Source organism: Tribolium madens, unplaced genomic scaffold (assembly GCF_015345945.1).
Source record: "Tribolium madens isolate multiple individuals breed KSU strain unplaced genomic scaffold, Tmad_KSU_1.1 Scaffold_71;HRSCAF=194;Tcas5.2_LG6, whole genome shotgun sequence".
NCBI classification, from domain to species: domain Eukaryota; kingdom Metazoa; phylum Arthropoda; class Insecta; order Coleoptera; family Tenebrionidae; genus Tribolium; species Tribolium madens.
In genome coordinates, this window is record NW_025401041.1 from 1,828,385 (window position 1) to 1,843,674 (window position 15,290).

The 15,290-nt window shown below is 30.8% G+C and overlaps 2 protein-coding genes and 1 pseudogene across 12 annotated transcripts in view; 1 reads left to right on the forward strand and 2 right to left on the reverse strand.

The window, feature by feature from the left end:
* Window positions 1-13,859, forward strand: part of LOC123009203 (receptor-type tyrosine-protein phosphatase alpha-like) — a 28,748-nt gene extending 14,889 nt beyond the window's left edge. The window contains exons 1-21 of one of the 11 annotated variants that reach the window (XM_044405347.1): window positions 3,399-3,686; window positions 3,744-3,851; window positions 4,919-5,242; window positions 5,434-5,667; window positions 5,726-5,770; window positions 5,824-5,906; window positions 5,972-6,029; window positions 6,085-6,254; window positions 7,068-7,805; window positions 7,865-7,958; window positions 8,011-8,087; window positions 8,137-8,277; window positions 8,332-8,603; window positions 8,653-8,788; window positions 8,839-9,043; window positions 9,325-9,458; window positions 10,876-11,007; window positions 11,224-11,354; window positions 11,413-11,548; window positions 11,759-11,789; window positions 11,852-13,859. In XM_044405347.1, coding sequence (XP_044261282.1) covers window positions 3,518-3,686; window positions 3,744-3,851; window positions 4,919-5,242; window positions 5,434-5,667; window positions 5,726-5,770; window positions 5,824-5,906; window positions 5,972-6,029; window positions 6,085-6,254; window positions 7,068-7,805; window positions 7,865-7,958; window positions 8,011-8,087; window positions 8,137-8,277; window positions 8,332-8,603; window positions 8,653-8,788; window positions 8,839-9,043; window positions 9,325-9,458; window positions 10,876-11,007; window positions 11,224-11,354; window positions 11,413-11,548; window positions 11,759-11,789; window positions 11,852-11,952 — 3,519 coding nt within the window. In that variant the 5' untranslated portion in view covers window positions 3,399-3,517 and the 3' untranslated portion in view covers window positions 11,953-13,859. Of the gene's footprint in view, window positions 1-3,385; window positions 3,687-3,743; window positions 4,861-4,918; window positions 5,243-5,433; window positions 5,668-5,725; window positions 5,771-5,823; window positions 5,907-5,971; window positions 6,030-6,084; window positions 6,255-7,067; window positions 7,806-7,864; window positions 7,959-8,010; window positions 8,088-8,136; window positions 8,604-8,652; window positions 8,789-8,838; window positions 9,044-9,324; window positions 9,459-9,531; window positions 9,551-10,875; window positions 11,008-11,223; window positions 11,355-11,412; window positions 11,549-11,758 lie in introns of those variants that run through there. The other 10 variants (XM_044405351.1, XM_044405345.1, XM_044405346.1 and 7 more) reach the window with 10 other exon arrangements.
* LOC123009119 lies at window positions 420-1,717 on the reverse strand (annotated as a pseudogene).
* On the reverse strand, window positions 12,173-14,820 carry LOC123009205 (polypeptide N-acetylgalactosaminyltransferase 1). Its single transcript, XM_044405355.1, has 3 exons — window positions 14,193-14,820; window positions 13,982-14,145; window positions 12,173-13,529 (listed from the first exon to the last, which is right to left on the reverse strand). The coding sequence occupies exons 1-3, from the start codon at window positions 14,516-14,518 to the stop codon at window positions 12,325-12,327; spliced, it is 1,695 nt and encodes a 564-aa protein (XP_044261290.1). The 5' UTR covers window positions 14,519-14,820; the 3' UTR covers window positions 12,173-12,324.
* Window positions 14,821-15,290: the final 470 nt, after the last annotated feature.

Consider the following 15,290-nt stretch of genomic DNA (forward strand, 5'->3'; position numbering starts at 1 on the left):
AAAAATAACACAAGAAACATTTTTTGTAGACGATTAGCTAATAAGGCCGAATCTGTCAGAAGAAACAAAAAAATTTTGTCCACAGCAACATTTTACGCCTTAAATAGATTGACTCTATAAAAATCGAAAAACTAGTTTGAAAATAAGCAAAAAAAAAGATAATTGCAGTTGCAGGGTTTTAAAACCATTAGGAATTAGACAAATAAGAAAACGTCCAGATACCTTTAACGTGCTTATGGGGATCACATCTCCACAATTCTCTTGATGGTTGTTCAGCATAAGGCTTCATAATCATTGCTATTATGTTGTTGTTGTTTATGATAAATCGATTTCTACTTTTTTTAAGGTTTTCACCAACATCAGCTTTAAAAAATTACATTAACATTTTGTTGTTTCTTATTTACCTGCAAGTACCTTGTTCATATAAATAAGTTAATGATACTGTAAGACGTCTGTTCAATAATATACGTTTTGCAAATTATTAATAATAGAATATTAAATAAATTGTAAAATACTTGTTGTGGTGATTGATATACCATACAGAAATCCTCGTTATGCTGTATCAAAGTTTATAAAGTTCATTGTAGTTTATTATAATAATATACAGGGTGATTGTTTTAAAACGAGCCACCTTGGATATCTCAGAAAATAAACAAAAATTAAAAAATTCCGAGACAGGTCAGTTAATAATTTTTTGACATTTGGTTACTGTCAATAAACGCAGACGACGTTTCTGAGCTATCCTTGTACTTATATAGTAATTTGTTCTGCTAGATCTTGTTCCGGGTAACGTAAATAAAAAATACTCAAAACTCCAACAAAAATTTCTGATTAAAATATCTTCCATTTATCACAAAAGAGGTGGTGCCATTTAAGATTTCAAAGGGGTTGTTTCATGAACCTAGTATAGTAAATAGTATAGTAAATACTATCTCCATGGGTTGTTTGTATTACAAAGGGGGTTAATGTTGCAACTTTCAAAAGTACACTAAAAGGTGTCCTCCTGTAAATAAAAATTGACCTGTCTCGGGATTTTATAGTTTTTGTTATTTATGCAGATACCCAGGGTGGCTCACTTTAAAAAATCACCTTTTATAAGTAACTTACCGTCAGTCTTTTTAGAAATGGATCTAAAAAATCTGTGCTTGTTAGTTGAGTATAAATTGATTGTACTAAATTTGTAACTGACAAATTATTATTTGTTGAAGTTATGTTTTTAGCGTTAGCTAGTAAAACCGAACTTTCTATTTCTTTATGATGTTTGACAAAATTTACCATTTTATCAAAATAATTGTCAAGCAAACTTATTGTTTCAACAGGTAAATCACTTGAAGGCGAATTAATTATATTGAAACTTTGTTCTAAAAATGAGTTAAGTTTAAATTTTGTTAAATTCTTTTGGCTCAAAAACATACCATCTTCGTAAAGTGTTCCGTGCAGTCCTTTAATTTTAAAGTAAATAGCATCCAGTGTAATGAAGATATTTTCTTATTTCTTCTGGTGTGACATATGATCATCATCATTGATGGTTTTGAAAAATTCTGTTAGGTTTTTTGCTATTTCAACGACTTCGTGAGTTAATTGAGGAGGAGTCAACCCTGCAATAAATTTTAGTCGTGATTGTAAAACAATATAAGCTGCAAACAAGTATAAGAAATTCATTATTAAGAAAGATTTTGCACACTATGGTAATAAAAGCGGATCATGTATTATTTGCTATCAATTTTATCAATTATGAAATAGATAAGGCGTAACTACAAATATGTACTTTTAATATTTATCTTCATGTCGCAAAACAAACTTTAAAATTTTATTTGTCTATCTTGACTATAACATTCAAAAATCACATTTTTATAAACAATATATGGTCGTAGGTCATCTGAAAAACGGTCTCTGGTTTAATATCAACAATTCAGTGTCCCTAATAGTTTTCTTTTTGAAACCTGAATTTAAAACTTGCAATTTCTTTTTTTGCATAGTTATTATGAAAGTTGAATTTTCATCACGATTAATCGTATAGAAAGTTATACTTTTTTAAACGATTTATATAGTTATATTTCTATAGTTTCTATAGAGTTCGTTACAAAGAGATTTATCAAATTGATATCTTTTTAGTCTTTGGGGTTCTTGGAGTTATCACTATGCAAAAAAATGTTGTGTACAACTCGTTTTGAAAGTTTTTTTTCCACTCTTTTGCAGAGGGCAGAGCCCTCGTTAATCAACTTCAGATTCGTGAAAAAAAAGTATGACTTTCAAAACTAGTTGTACAAATAACTATTAGAATACTGATTTCACATATCATTTCTAGTTATAAAAAACATGTGATACATTTGCTTTTCCTTTTTCCAAACATAATTCAGTCACTAATAACAAAGTTGTTGGGTGACAATTTTAAAAATTGCAATCGGCAATATCTTTAGAACTGAAAAAGTTATTGAGAATCACTCAAAACCGTTTCGGTGGTTTCTAGGAGGAATCAAAAGAATCAAAATGACATGATAAGTGATACACCTCTACCCACCCTTGAAACCTCAGCCACCTCAAGTTGAAAATATTAAGGTATTTGCTCGTTTCATGTGAAGTAAAAAATGTTTTTCCTTTGCAGTTTTGGCGTAAAATTAAAGATAATGTTTTTTTATAAAACATAATATAATTATTTTAATAAAATTAATACATTCATACCTACATCTCTTTCCTCAAATGTAAATAAAATTTGTGGTTTATTTTTGATTTTGAGTTAAAATTAAGTATTCTCAAAAATTTGCTATTACTTTTTCATTAGTTTGGTTTTAATATTGTATTTCTTTATATACAAAATCTTTTGCAAAATCATATAACACTTTTGTAATCAATAATTATTAAAATGTTACCTATTTTTTAATTTAGAAAATGAAGTAATATTAATGTTAATAATTTAAACAGTAGCACCTAATTCAAAAAATATCAATTTACTCATTAATAAGCAAAGCAAAAGTTAAAAAAAACAATAAGATATTACTTTTTTTCAATTCACAATTTTGTTGTTACATGAAAAAGTTATACCTAACCAGGGACCTGTTTTTGTAATTACATATTATCCATCAAATGGCATGAAATGGCTCGTCAAAATTAAAGGTCAAAAAATTATAAAAAAAAATATCAATGCTATACAGAAAAGTTGATTATCGGTTGATGATTGAACAAGTTTGTTAAAAATTTTAATAAATCTTGTCCTGTTGGTTTTAAATAGATCAGAGTTTTAACATTTTGCATCCACTTGCCTAGCCGAAGCCGGGTCTAATAAGAATTTTATTATTTTATGATCGTATTATTTCTACCCTTCGGTGCTTGTTTACTTAACTGCTGAAGGTCAAGAACCACCGAAATGAGTGATTCTCAATAACTTTTTCAGTTCTAGAGATATTGCCGATTGCAACTTTTAAAATTTACACACTATGTGTGATTATAGCTATCATAATATCTTATCTGTTTTTAGTTGATGTAGTGGAAAATTTCAGTTATATAGTAATAATTTGACATGAATTTAGTTTCTAAGTCTTGCGACCAAACTTTGCTTTTGTTAGTTTTACTTAGTGTGAAAGTTTCACCAGAAGTTATCACATTAATTAAAGGAAACAATCTAACTTGTCTTTTAGTCGAGGATTCCATTTACTCAGCCATATACATCACACCATCAGAATCAACATGTAATGGAATAAAATTTATGTTTACAGTTTATACTTAATGATTTTTTTCATTTTTAGATCAACAGCGAAGTCTGAACGAAATAAGTATTAATTTAGACAAAGAATGGGTCTCAATAAATGCTCACCAATTAACGTTTGCTCCTGTTACAGACCTACGATGGCAAAGTAAATATGTTATACGTTGTTTATTAATGTCGAGATGAATTTCTTTTTCTAATTGTGATTCAACTTGAACCAAAGTTTATAGCTATTAATATAACGAGAATAATTAAGCGATTTATAATAATCGAGGGGGATGCTAGATGACGAGGCTAGCCGAGTCACCTCCGCTTCGTCCGAGATGGATTAAATCGCTAATATTCGAGTTATATTGAAGGTTTTATCGTATCATCTACTTACCTTGTGGAAACATTTTAGATTTGCAAGATAATCGAGTAAATAGAGGCAATGTGTCAAATTCGGTGTCAAAAACTGAAAGATCAATGGAATGTTTACTATGATTTTGTGCCTAATATATTTTGAGTTGGTATCTAACGTATAATGTCTCGTAAGGAACGTATTAAGCGAACATAATAGATGATGATACGATAAAATACATAATAAGAAAAATAAGAATAAATAAATAAAAGGTCTAAAAATGTTTTTAACTCGGTATATCTCGGTAATTAAGAAAGTTTTGCTACTTTTTTTTCACTATTAATTTATTAATGATATTATGTATTTGGCATAACTTGTCATTTCCTTATATTGTGTGTATAAGTTAAGACTCACTCTGTATAAAAGTTATATGTGCTGTATTGTTGTACACATAGGGTGTTTTATTTAAGATTTTAAAAGTATTGGGAGTAATTCATCTTTCATATTTAAAAGCCAAGGACACTCCTTCTCCGTGTACACGGACCGTATCTTGAATTTCGAAATTTCTGAAAAAGAATTACTAGGTTTGAAAAGACAGTTTACATTTCCTGACAGAAATGTAAGAATAAAATTACATAGAAGAAAAAAAATAATTTTAGTAAATAGCTACCGAAAAAACAGTGGATTCATTTTACCACATTAGTCAAGCATAATACCGTAGAGTTATTGGAAAATGGAATACCGTTTAAAAAAGTTAATCTCTTGTTTAAACCATATGCTATAAAACTTCTTCAGGGCACTCTTAAATATCATGATTGTAAGAAACGCATATCAAAATATTACTAATGGTAATAATACTTCAATTCATTTTCTAGATAAATTTCAATACTCCAATCAAACCAACGTTGACGCTGCGACGGTTTATGATTTAACATTCCTCGAAAATGTTAAATGTATCTCAATGTTTGTATCTGTCGACAAACATTGTCATTTAGATATTGTCTTAAAATCAGGTAATAAAAGTACTACTGAACATGTTGAAGGGTTTAATGAAGAACATTCCTTAAAAAAATGGATCCGAAAAGAAATAAAATTAGATATTTCCGGAAATGCAACTCTGACATTAATAAAAAACCGTAAAGATGGTAATACAGCTGGTTTTTGGGCAATTGATAAAATACATTACTGTAAAGAACAAGGTTTGTGGAATGTTTTAAAGCGTAATGTTTATAATTTCTTTCTGATGGTTTCATTCAGCTGAATTAAATTTATATGATAAAAATTTCATGTACATTTGCAAAATTAAATTCACCCAAGGAAATCATCAGAATTTGCGTGGTGTACGGTTTAAATTTGGTGTTTCAGTAACTAGTACTTTTTAAAATTTTAGATAGTTTCTCGTTAGAAGCTCTTTCACCTGATGTTGAATATATTTGCAATGAATTATATCCAACAAATAAAACTGGATCTGTTTTTGAAATATTACAATCATCTGACTATTTCGGAAAAGAGTACAAAATAAGCTGCAATATTTCAGAAGAAAAATATCTGGATTGTAAACATCATAAGATATGCGTGAAAAATAAATGTTGTTGCGCTTATAAAAAATCGTCTTATAGAAAAAGTATAATTGAGTACCTACTATAAAATCAATTCACTGACAAACAAAAATTTTGTTTCAGCTTGTTCGGAAACTGATACTATATCTGCTGAATCAGTCACCTCAAGTATTTTTTTAAATTTAATTTAATCCTAGTTATTAAACAATATGCCTTTGCAGTTTCACAATCTTCTATTCCGCCACTTATGATTACTAGTTTTAGTGATGTGAACTACAACATGAATAATAAGACTAAGAACATGGTAAGGAAAAAATATTGTGATAACAAAAGGGAGGGAATTGCTTTATAAAAAAGAATATTTTTAAGGAATTACAATCTAAATTGAAAAGGTTATTGAAATATATAACTAATCCATGGGAGACAGGTCTAAATTCATTGGAATAAAATTATAATATATTAATTGACCTTTCATATTTCAGAGTGTTTATTGCCAAATATTGTAATATCTTCTAAAAATAAAGAACTTGTACTGCAATGTTCACAGAAAAATAAAAAATCAGAAACATTGATTGTGCTTTACATCATTACAAAGGATGATGGAAATTTACGAACATCTAAAATGAGCGTTGGAGTAGAACATAATAAAACGGTATAGTCCTTAAAATCGATTCCTAAGGTTGAGGGGTTGCCCAGGAGTGGTACCAAAAGTACCACCAGTCATACAGTAGTAGTGATAATGTTTTAATAAAACGTTATAACTGCTACTATGTGGCAAGACTTTGATACACAATGAATAAAAGTTGCTCGGGTGCTGCTCGACAACACATTGAAAAAAGCATAGCATGAGGGTGTGTCAAGCAAATATAAGCACTCATCCTCATGCTATTCAATACCGCAGTTAGAATACTTTACTGTTGATGATATCGTGAGTCTAAAAAACGTTTTAAAAATTTCATGTCATAAACTACATATTTGTATGGTTTATATTTTTAACTTGAGTCTTTGTATGCAGTATATACCGGATGAATCAAGTTGTATCTGCAGCCCAAAAACACCTCTTTCTACTAAAACTAATATTGTAAATAAATTCTAATTCAATTTTTAAATTGTTTACTTTTACGGTTATTAACTTTTGCTTAATTGATAATAATTGAGGAAAAAAGCTTGTGTCTTTGTTTGATTCACAAGAATTTGTGCTGTCTCAAACTAAAGAAAATTTTGATGTGGACATTTCACTCTTTTTTTTTCCATATTGGAAAAGGTGTTAAATGACTGCGGATAAGACTTGGCTCGCCCTCTGTAATTTGGAAGTAAGATTTGTGTGGAATCGTATGAACAATACCATGTTTTAAATAAGCTACTGATCAATGTCTGTGACTTTAAATAATTGTGTCTACATCACAAGCTTCATTGATCAGAATTTTTAAAGCATCGTATAAGCATTTATACTAATACTAATTAGATTTCAGTTGATTATAATCACGAATATACGATTATCTGGTCAATTGAAGGGTGCAAAAATGCGACATTTAACGTGACCGTTTTCTCTTCCATAAGGAAGCTTTCCCAGAAACCAGTTACAGAAATTTGCTCAGAGAGATGCACTCTTTTACTTCCCGTTTTTAGTAACATTAGTAAATATATTGTTGATATATTGGTTATAAAAAGATATAGAACCTACAACACCACGTTGTTGTTTGAAACATACAATTCTATGAAAAATAATAATGGCCTGCAGAAAGAAGGATGGATTGTCAACTCGACACAATGGACAAGAGTTACAATTGACAATCAGACAGATGCAGTATACATAAATATAAATCACAGTAGTGCAGTTTTCGTAAAAAATCAAACTTTTATTAATTACGTTGTTTTAAATGACAGAAAAGAATTAACTATGTATCCTATAACATTTGATTGGGATGAAAGAAATGAAGAAAACACATCTCTGGAAATCACGATTATCGCATTTGTAGTTCCACAGTTATTTATTTTTATGACAGTTATAGTCATTTTTCACAAACAAATTAAGAAAATATGTTTCAAAACTAGTTTAGAAAGCACTGAAAGCAGGTCCGAAAGTGTACCACTACAAAGTATTGTAATTAACAGTGAAGATATCAGAAATATTAAAAAAGAAAACTTTATAGAAGTTTTAAAGTGCAAATTAGAGAAAAACGAATTAGAAGAAGAGTTTCTGGTAAGTAATTTTATTAAATTGTACATGAAAATATGTAATACATTGTTTTTATTTTCTAGACACTTCCAAGTGTCACGGACAAAACAACGTGGGAAGCAATAAGAAGCTTAAACAAAAATAAAAATAGAGATTTTAAACTACATAATTTTCCATGTAATATACAAAATGCTGAAATTCTAAATTACTCTTTTTAAATTTGTTCTAGATGATCATAATAGGGTTATTCTTAAAGAACTGGAAGGAGTGGGAACAAACGATTATATAAATGCTAGTTATATTAATGTAACTTTATAAACAAGTCATAACATTTTTAATGAAAAATTTTTTTTAGGGTTTCGATCGTTCCAAGGCCTATATAGCTAGTCAAGGACCAAAATTTTTTACACTACGAGATTTCTGGAGGATGATTTGGCAAGAGAATATAGAATCAATTGTAATGGCTACCAATTTCATGAATGACAGTGGGAATAAAGTTAGAATTATTTTTTTCTTATCATATGATAAATACATCGTTTTCTGTTTTCAGAGACTGTGTGCTGAATATTTACCTGCAAATGTAGATTCAATTTTTGAGTGCGGCAGCATAACTGTTACGCTAGTTAGTGAACAAAAATATGAATATTATGTCAAAAGAAAATTAATAGTTCGTTATTTCGAGTTCGAACGAGAAATTTCCCATATTCACATTAAATGGCCATCTGATAATTTTTTTCTGTATCCAAATGATTTAATGCCCGCAATTAAACAAATAAGAAAAATGTACGAAAAAAGCTTGCATCCAATCTTAATCCATTCTGGGTATCTAAAACTAATTACATGAAAAGCACTTACTAATGTTTTTTTTCAGATTTGGTACTACAAGAACAGGAATATTAATTTTATGTGATATGGCGCTAGAAATGCTTAAACTTGGTAATACAATTAATATTTACTACTTAACTAAGAATTTGAGAGAACAAAGACGCAACATTATTAATTCATCGGTATAAAAATATAGTATTTGCATGTTTGTAGATTAAAAAAATGATTTTAGAGACAATACATTTTAGTTCACTTAATAATATTGGAATATATAATGAAAGAAAAATATTTTTCATTCAGTACTAGTATCAATGATCATCTTCAAGACCGAAATTATAAAAATCAGTTGAAATACATCAAAATATTATGTGATTATGATAAAATTGTTCGATCTTGGTTGCCAGAAGGTCCAGAATACAATCTTCCCATAGTATTTGGTAATTATAATACACAAATACACATAACGGGCGTTTATTTAAATTTAGCGTCATAGTTGGCATAAGTGTATTGTGAACGGATCACAATTTTTAATACGTCCGGCGAAATACCAAATTATTGTCAAATTAATAACTTTCAATGCAATAGTTCGTTTACAATCAGATTTTCATGGATAGCTTTAACGCCAAATTAAAAAAGACACCCGTTAGGTGTATTTGTGACCAAAACTTAAACCATAAACCAAAATTATAAACCAAAATAATAATTTAACAATTTTAAGCTGATGGCTATGGAAAGTATGAAAAATATATAGTGTCACAACAGCTAAACAAAAATGATGTTAATACGTTCTGGATATTAATTGCTGATAAGTGTGTAAGTTGTGTCGTGCTTCTAAACAAAATAAAAAAAAATGTAAGTACCTAGGTATTAGTTTATATTATTTTTTTTCTATTTCGGTGTTAGAATAAGTCTAATTTAATTTTAGTGACGGACTTTCTCCACAATTCATTTTCAAATGTGAAAATAAGAATAATTTTTATTTTTTACAGCCGCCTAAAATTATTCTACACATAAATGTCGCCAACCGTCGCAAAATTCTCTAGAAAAAAAAATTTTTTTCGTTTTTTAATTTATAAAATGATATAAAACGGCGAAATAGAAAAAATATATAAAGTACTTGTTGCAGAAGGTTCTTCAAGCACTCCTTTGTTCCTCAACTCGCCGCTTCGCGGCTCGTTTCGGAATTTCGCATTTGTACTTGAATACCTTCTGCAACTTGTACTTTAATATACTATTCTAACACTAATATCTTATACTGTTTCATGAGCCTGACCAAATTCTTGATGCAATCACCATTACACTTTCGCAAGTTGCTTTGCGACACTTTAAAAAAATATATAATTTGAATCCACGATGCCATTATTATCATCAATTATCGTCATTGTCATTTTTGACAAACGTTACAAATTGGTTATGAACTGAGCAAAATATGGACTTATTCCAATGATGAGAAGACTGACATAATTTTATCTTATGGAGAATGATTGAAAAATGCATCTCTTGTTTTCTGTGTGATGCCCAATGATATCCCGAAAGAAAGAGCATCTTCTGACACAATCAGGTTAGTTTTGAGAAAATTGGGTTCCTGTTAAGTTATCAAGACGAAGGGTACCACAGGATGAAACTTGAATGAGTGGCTTTCGTAATTCGTTTTTTATATACTTACCCATTATTGTGTTGGTGTTTCAATTACTTCTATTTTTCATTATTTTAATGTCAAAAGTGACAAATTGTAAGTGTGCTCGCTATGATTTTATATTTATTACAAAAAATCTTTGAAATCCACCTGACCTATGAAAATGTAATGTTGATTGCATCGAGAATTTGGTATTTTATAAGAGTGTACAATTATGTACTTATAAAATACAATGATGTGGGCATTTTGTCTGTTTTCACATACTTTATTATAACAATTTCTGAATTTAGTAAAATTCCTCATCCAATAATATTAGTGTAGGAAAAAAAATTGAAGACAACACAAGTTCTATAGTTTAAAACTCTTATTGTCTTAATAGCTAATTTAATTATTAAAATTAGGTCAGAAATCGTTTTTGTATTTGGTAGGAGTGTATAGTAATAAGTGTAATAAGTAATAACCACGAGGGTAGTAGTAGTATTGTGATTGTGAATTTTTTATTTCACATTTGTGTTGGTGATAAAAAAATTAAATTGATGACGCACAAAACTACCGTTGTAAATACGATAATAGTTCTAGTATAAAAAATTAATCATTATAATTAATTTAAACATCTAAATACAACATAATTAGTTTCAGTTGTACCCTTGCAGAAATACATATGAAGATCTTGTTATTAAAGTAGAATGTATAAATACCAAAGAAGTTTGCAGTTATGTCTTAAGAACAATGTCTTTGTTAATTTATAACAAAACTTCTAAAATAGTAAGTTATCTGCATATTACAGTGTTTTTCTATTGGTTTTCCTCTTTTGTCAAATGTAATTCACTATTTCTCAAAACTATTTCATTTGATATATTAATGTCAAAGCGACGTAGGTGGGAAATAGTTTTGAGAAATAGTGAAATACATTTGACAAAAGATGAAAACCAAAAGAAAAACACTGTAATACAATGAACTAGGCTAGAGAAACATTTTCAGATAAAACATCAAAAAAATATTGTAATTTACGAGCTTAAAGAGGACACAAAACAATCACCAAATTTTGCTAATAATATTTTGCAATTAATATGTGAAGTTAAGAAGTATAATAAAATTATTGTTCCTTGCAGGTTCGACAGCTTTTGTGTGTTTATTGTACATAATATTTTTTTTATTTCAAATTTTTAGTGATAGAATTACGATGTGTGGGGTATTTTTAGTATTAGCTTACATAATAGAAAAGTACGAAACAGAACTTAAAATCGATGTAGGCAATGCCATACGTGTTGCAAGAAGAAGTGGAATTCAGTTTGTTAATTCTCCGGTAAATACAACGTGAAATTGAAATATGTACACAGAAATATTAAAATTGAAAAAGATTTAGAGTAGAATATATGGCATTAAAATTAACTTCAGTGTGAGATTTAAAAAATTAAAATTTAGCTTTTTCCATCGCTGCCTCGGCGCTCATTAAAATATGTCTGTGTATTTCAATTTCAAATTATATTTATACATATTAATACCTTTTTTTCAGGAACAAGTAAAACTTATACACTTATGCATTGGTGAATATTTGGAAAATTTTGAACGTTATAAACTTATTAACTAAGTCGCAACATTTTTTTAGTAAAATACTTGATATTAGTTTTAATTAAACATGTTACAAGTGGTTTTATAAAAAGGGGACAAGCTAATTTACACCTTGTAAAGCTGACGACTAATGAGTGACGAAAATTGTCAATTAATTATTGACACCGTTAATTATCACTTATAAAACCCCGAGTGTGTTGATTGTTTCCAGAATTTTTTTCAAATGATTGTCAAAAACGTGATTAATTAGTTCGAGCGGAAAAAAGACAAAAAAATGTACTGTGCTAACCCGGCGCATCCACCAAAAGTTGAACATAAATCTAATGAAGTTATTGGTAGGTTAAAAAAAAACATCGAAAAAAATAAATTTGTTTATTAAACAAACCAACGAGTAATAGTTAATAGTCGATTAATGTACATAGGAAGAGCACCACAAAATTTTTTAAGTGATAAACAATACAATGACCTTAACCTGTCTCCTAAACCCGTTCTTCTAAATTATCACAATCTTTACACCACGACAGCGGTTTTATTAACATTTGTAAAACTCCATTTCTGGAAAATACTATCGGCACACTTTTCCACAACGACTCCTTTTCCATTTTCCACTCCAGCACTGCTTAGACATTTCCCAGAAGTCGGATTATAAATGGTTCCGTTTTTATAAAATATCCAAAATTGTTCCCGTTTATGACCATGACATTCCGTCAACTGTACTTCTCGAACACCGAACGTTTCGGCACAAAAATTCTCCTTCCTCAGCTCCCCTTTGAAACTCAAAGAGAAATACTGCGACATTGCCAAGTATGGGTGACACTGGTACAGACCCAATGGGCCAATTTTATCCTCCCCTAATTGTAAATCATCCAGACACATCCCGTAATCATTTTGGACTTGTCCATGGGCGTAGACATTCTCATCCGGGATGAATTTCTCCGGATAGACATTTTCCAAATACCATTTGAAACTCTTACATCTCAATTTTTGCCTCAACTGTTTCCGGTGTGTCAAATCCCCGACCACTGGATTATTCTCCAACGCTGGTTGGTACATAAAAAAAAATCTTTTATAATCATCCATCCATACATGGGCAAGTCTCGCTGTATTAATCCCATGGGTGTCTTTATTATCCGGGAAGGAATATGGGTGAAAATCTCGGAAAATATGTCCAACTCTGGAACAAGGCACCGTTTCTAGTCGCCCCCCACATTGCCAAATCCGAAAACTCATTTCCAGATTCTCCCCACCCCAACCATCCATCTGCTCATCATATGATCCAATCTCCCAGAAGAATTTCCGATCTATGGCAAACAATCCTCCGGCCATTGTGGGCGATTTCACCGGAGTCAACTTGTATTTATCTTCGTCGTTCTGGATGTCGATCCAGGTGAAATGACCCGACCATGAAAAACCACCCACTTGGTACGACGTGTCCCCATTGGTCGAATAAGCTAAAGTGTTGGCTTCAATCACATCGATGATTGGTACAAGAACAGCGGTGTGGTCTTGCTCAATGCGGGACAAAAGGGGCTGCATCCAATCAGTGGTGGCTTCACAATGGGCGTCAAGGAAGACAAGGACATCCCCAGTGGCGATACGGGCCCCCTGGAGGCGAGCACGAATCAGACCCATGCGGGATTTGAGGTGGATGAGCCGGATGCTGGTGGTTGAGAGACGAGTTTCGATGTAGTAGTCGAGGAGGCCCTTGAGGGTCTCTATTTAAAGAAAAAATAAAAAATCAGACCACTGTGATCGCAATTTCACACAGGCGTATATATTTGGTTGCATACTCTAGAAGTTTTTCCAAAAAATATTACAAATCAAAGAAAAAAAGTCAAAAGAGTAAAGTGACGCTTCTCTCTGTTTGATCTAATGTTGCCAATTTAATTTAATAGCATATTCGCTTAGTTGTTTCAACATTTGTTTTTCATTTTCAAGAAAAATTGAATAATTACAGGTCAAGAAACTCGTTCAAAGTTTTTATGTTGTCTGTAACAAAATTTCAACAAGAAAAAGTGAAATATTAGGAGCAAATAGTGATTGTTTAACAATTTACAGTTAATTAATTATTCATTTCAACTGTAAAAAAATAATTAGCGATTCTTCTTTCTATTTTATGAATAAAACATTTTCTCAAAGTTTCCTTAATTATAATTTAAAAAAATACCCTCAGTGCTCGCATCGTCCACAAGAATGATTTCCTGCAGCAGGTCCTTGGGCGTTTGTAAAATGACGCTCCAGACCGTCCTCAAAATAACGCTCAAAAGCTCGTTATAAAATATCACAACAACAGAGGCTTTCAGTTTTGGATTATAAGTAAAAGTCTTGCATCTAAAAATAAAGTTTAGCAAACGAGTTTAAAAAAATTGTAGGTTTACTTGGGGTTCCTTGGGTCCCTTAATTTTCTATCTAATGGCATCCTGTCGCTCAGGACCGTATTTAGTGCATATTTCTTCAAAGCCTTTTCTCCGTCTTTGGCATCCTGGCTCTCCAAAAACGCCGCTTCACCGTTGTGCCCCAAATTCGGGATGATCCTCCTTTCATAATCTCTGATTCGTTTCTCGTAAACTGAGGCTAATTTCGATACAGGTTTCGGAGTTTTTTCGTTGAAATGTCGTAAATAGAGGAGCAAAATTGCGATAATAAACACTGTTATAAAAACTTTCAAATAGACGCGTTTAATTCGGGGACATTTTAATAACATTATTTGGACACTTTTGAGCCAATTCTCACTATCAATCAACGCATATTGTTAACTAAGTGTGTGCTACTTATCTAGGAAAAAAATTGACTTGTTGGCACTTGACTAAATTCAAATTTCGGCATTAATCAACATTATAGGACACGATTGAGTAGAATGTAACTCACTGATTACGAAAAAATACGTCTCTAGTGTGTTTTTAGTCAAAAATTTCAAAAAAACACGAGTGAAAAAAACTGAAAATTTTGAGGTTACGTCACCGGCTTGACGTTTACATCACTGTTGCCAACATAACATCTGACTTTTCGCATCCGGTTCCTAATTAGTAACTTTAATAAACGGAATAAACCTCTCCTAGTTTTTTTTTAATTAAAATCGGTCACGTCCGCTGAAATGTGACTCGAACCCGTCCATAAAATCACGTTTCTATTCATAGAAATCAATTTTCCGTCATGATCAAGCATGTGTTGGCGGCGTTTGCGCATTGCAATTGTTTTGTGTGTGTCATTTCTGTCATTTTTAATGGCGGAATGTTTGTAATTAAAATAATTGTAAAATGAATAATTGTGAGTGTTTGTGTTGGGAGCGGTGTTTCCGGTGAGTGGCGTCGCGACGCTTGCGATAGACAGGGCCGGACTCGCCCCGCTATAAAACTTTAATTGAAATTGGTTTTGTCGGTGATTTACGGGGCGGGTAGGGCGCCTCTTTAACGTCTTAATTAAACTGTTTTGATTAAAAAGCCGGGTTTGTCTTCGGTAATAAAAAAATCGTTAAT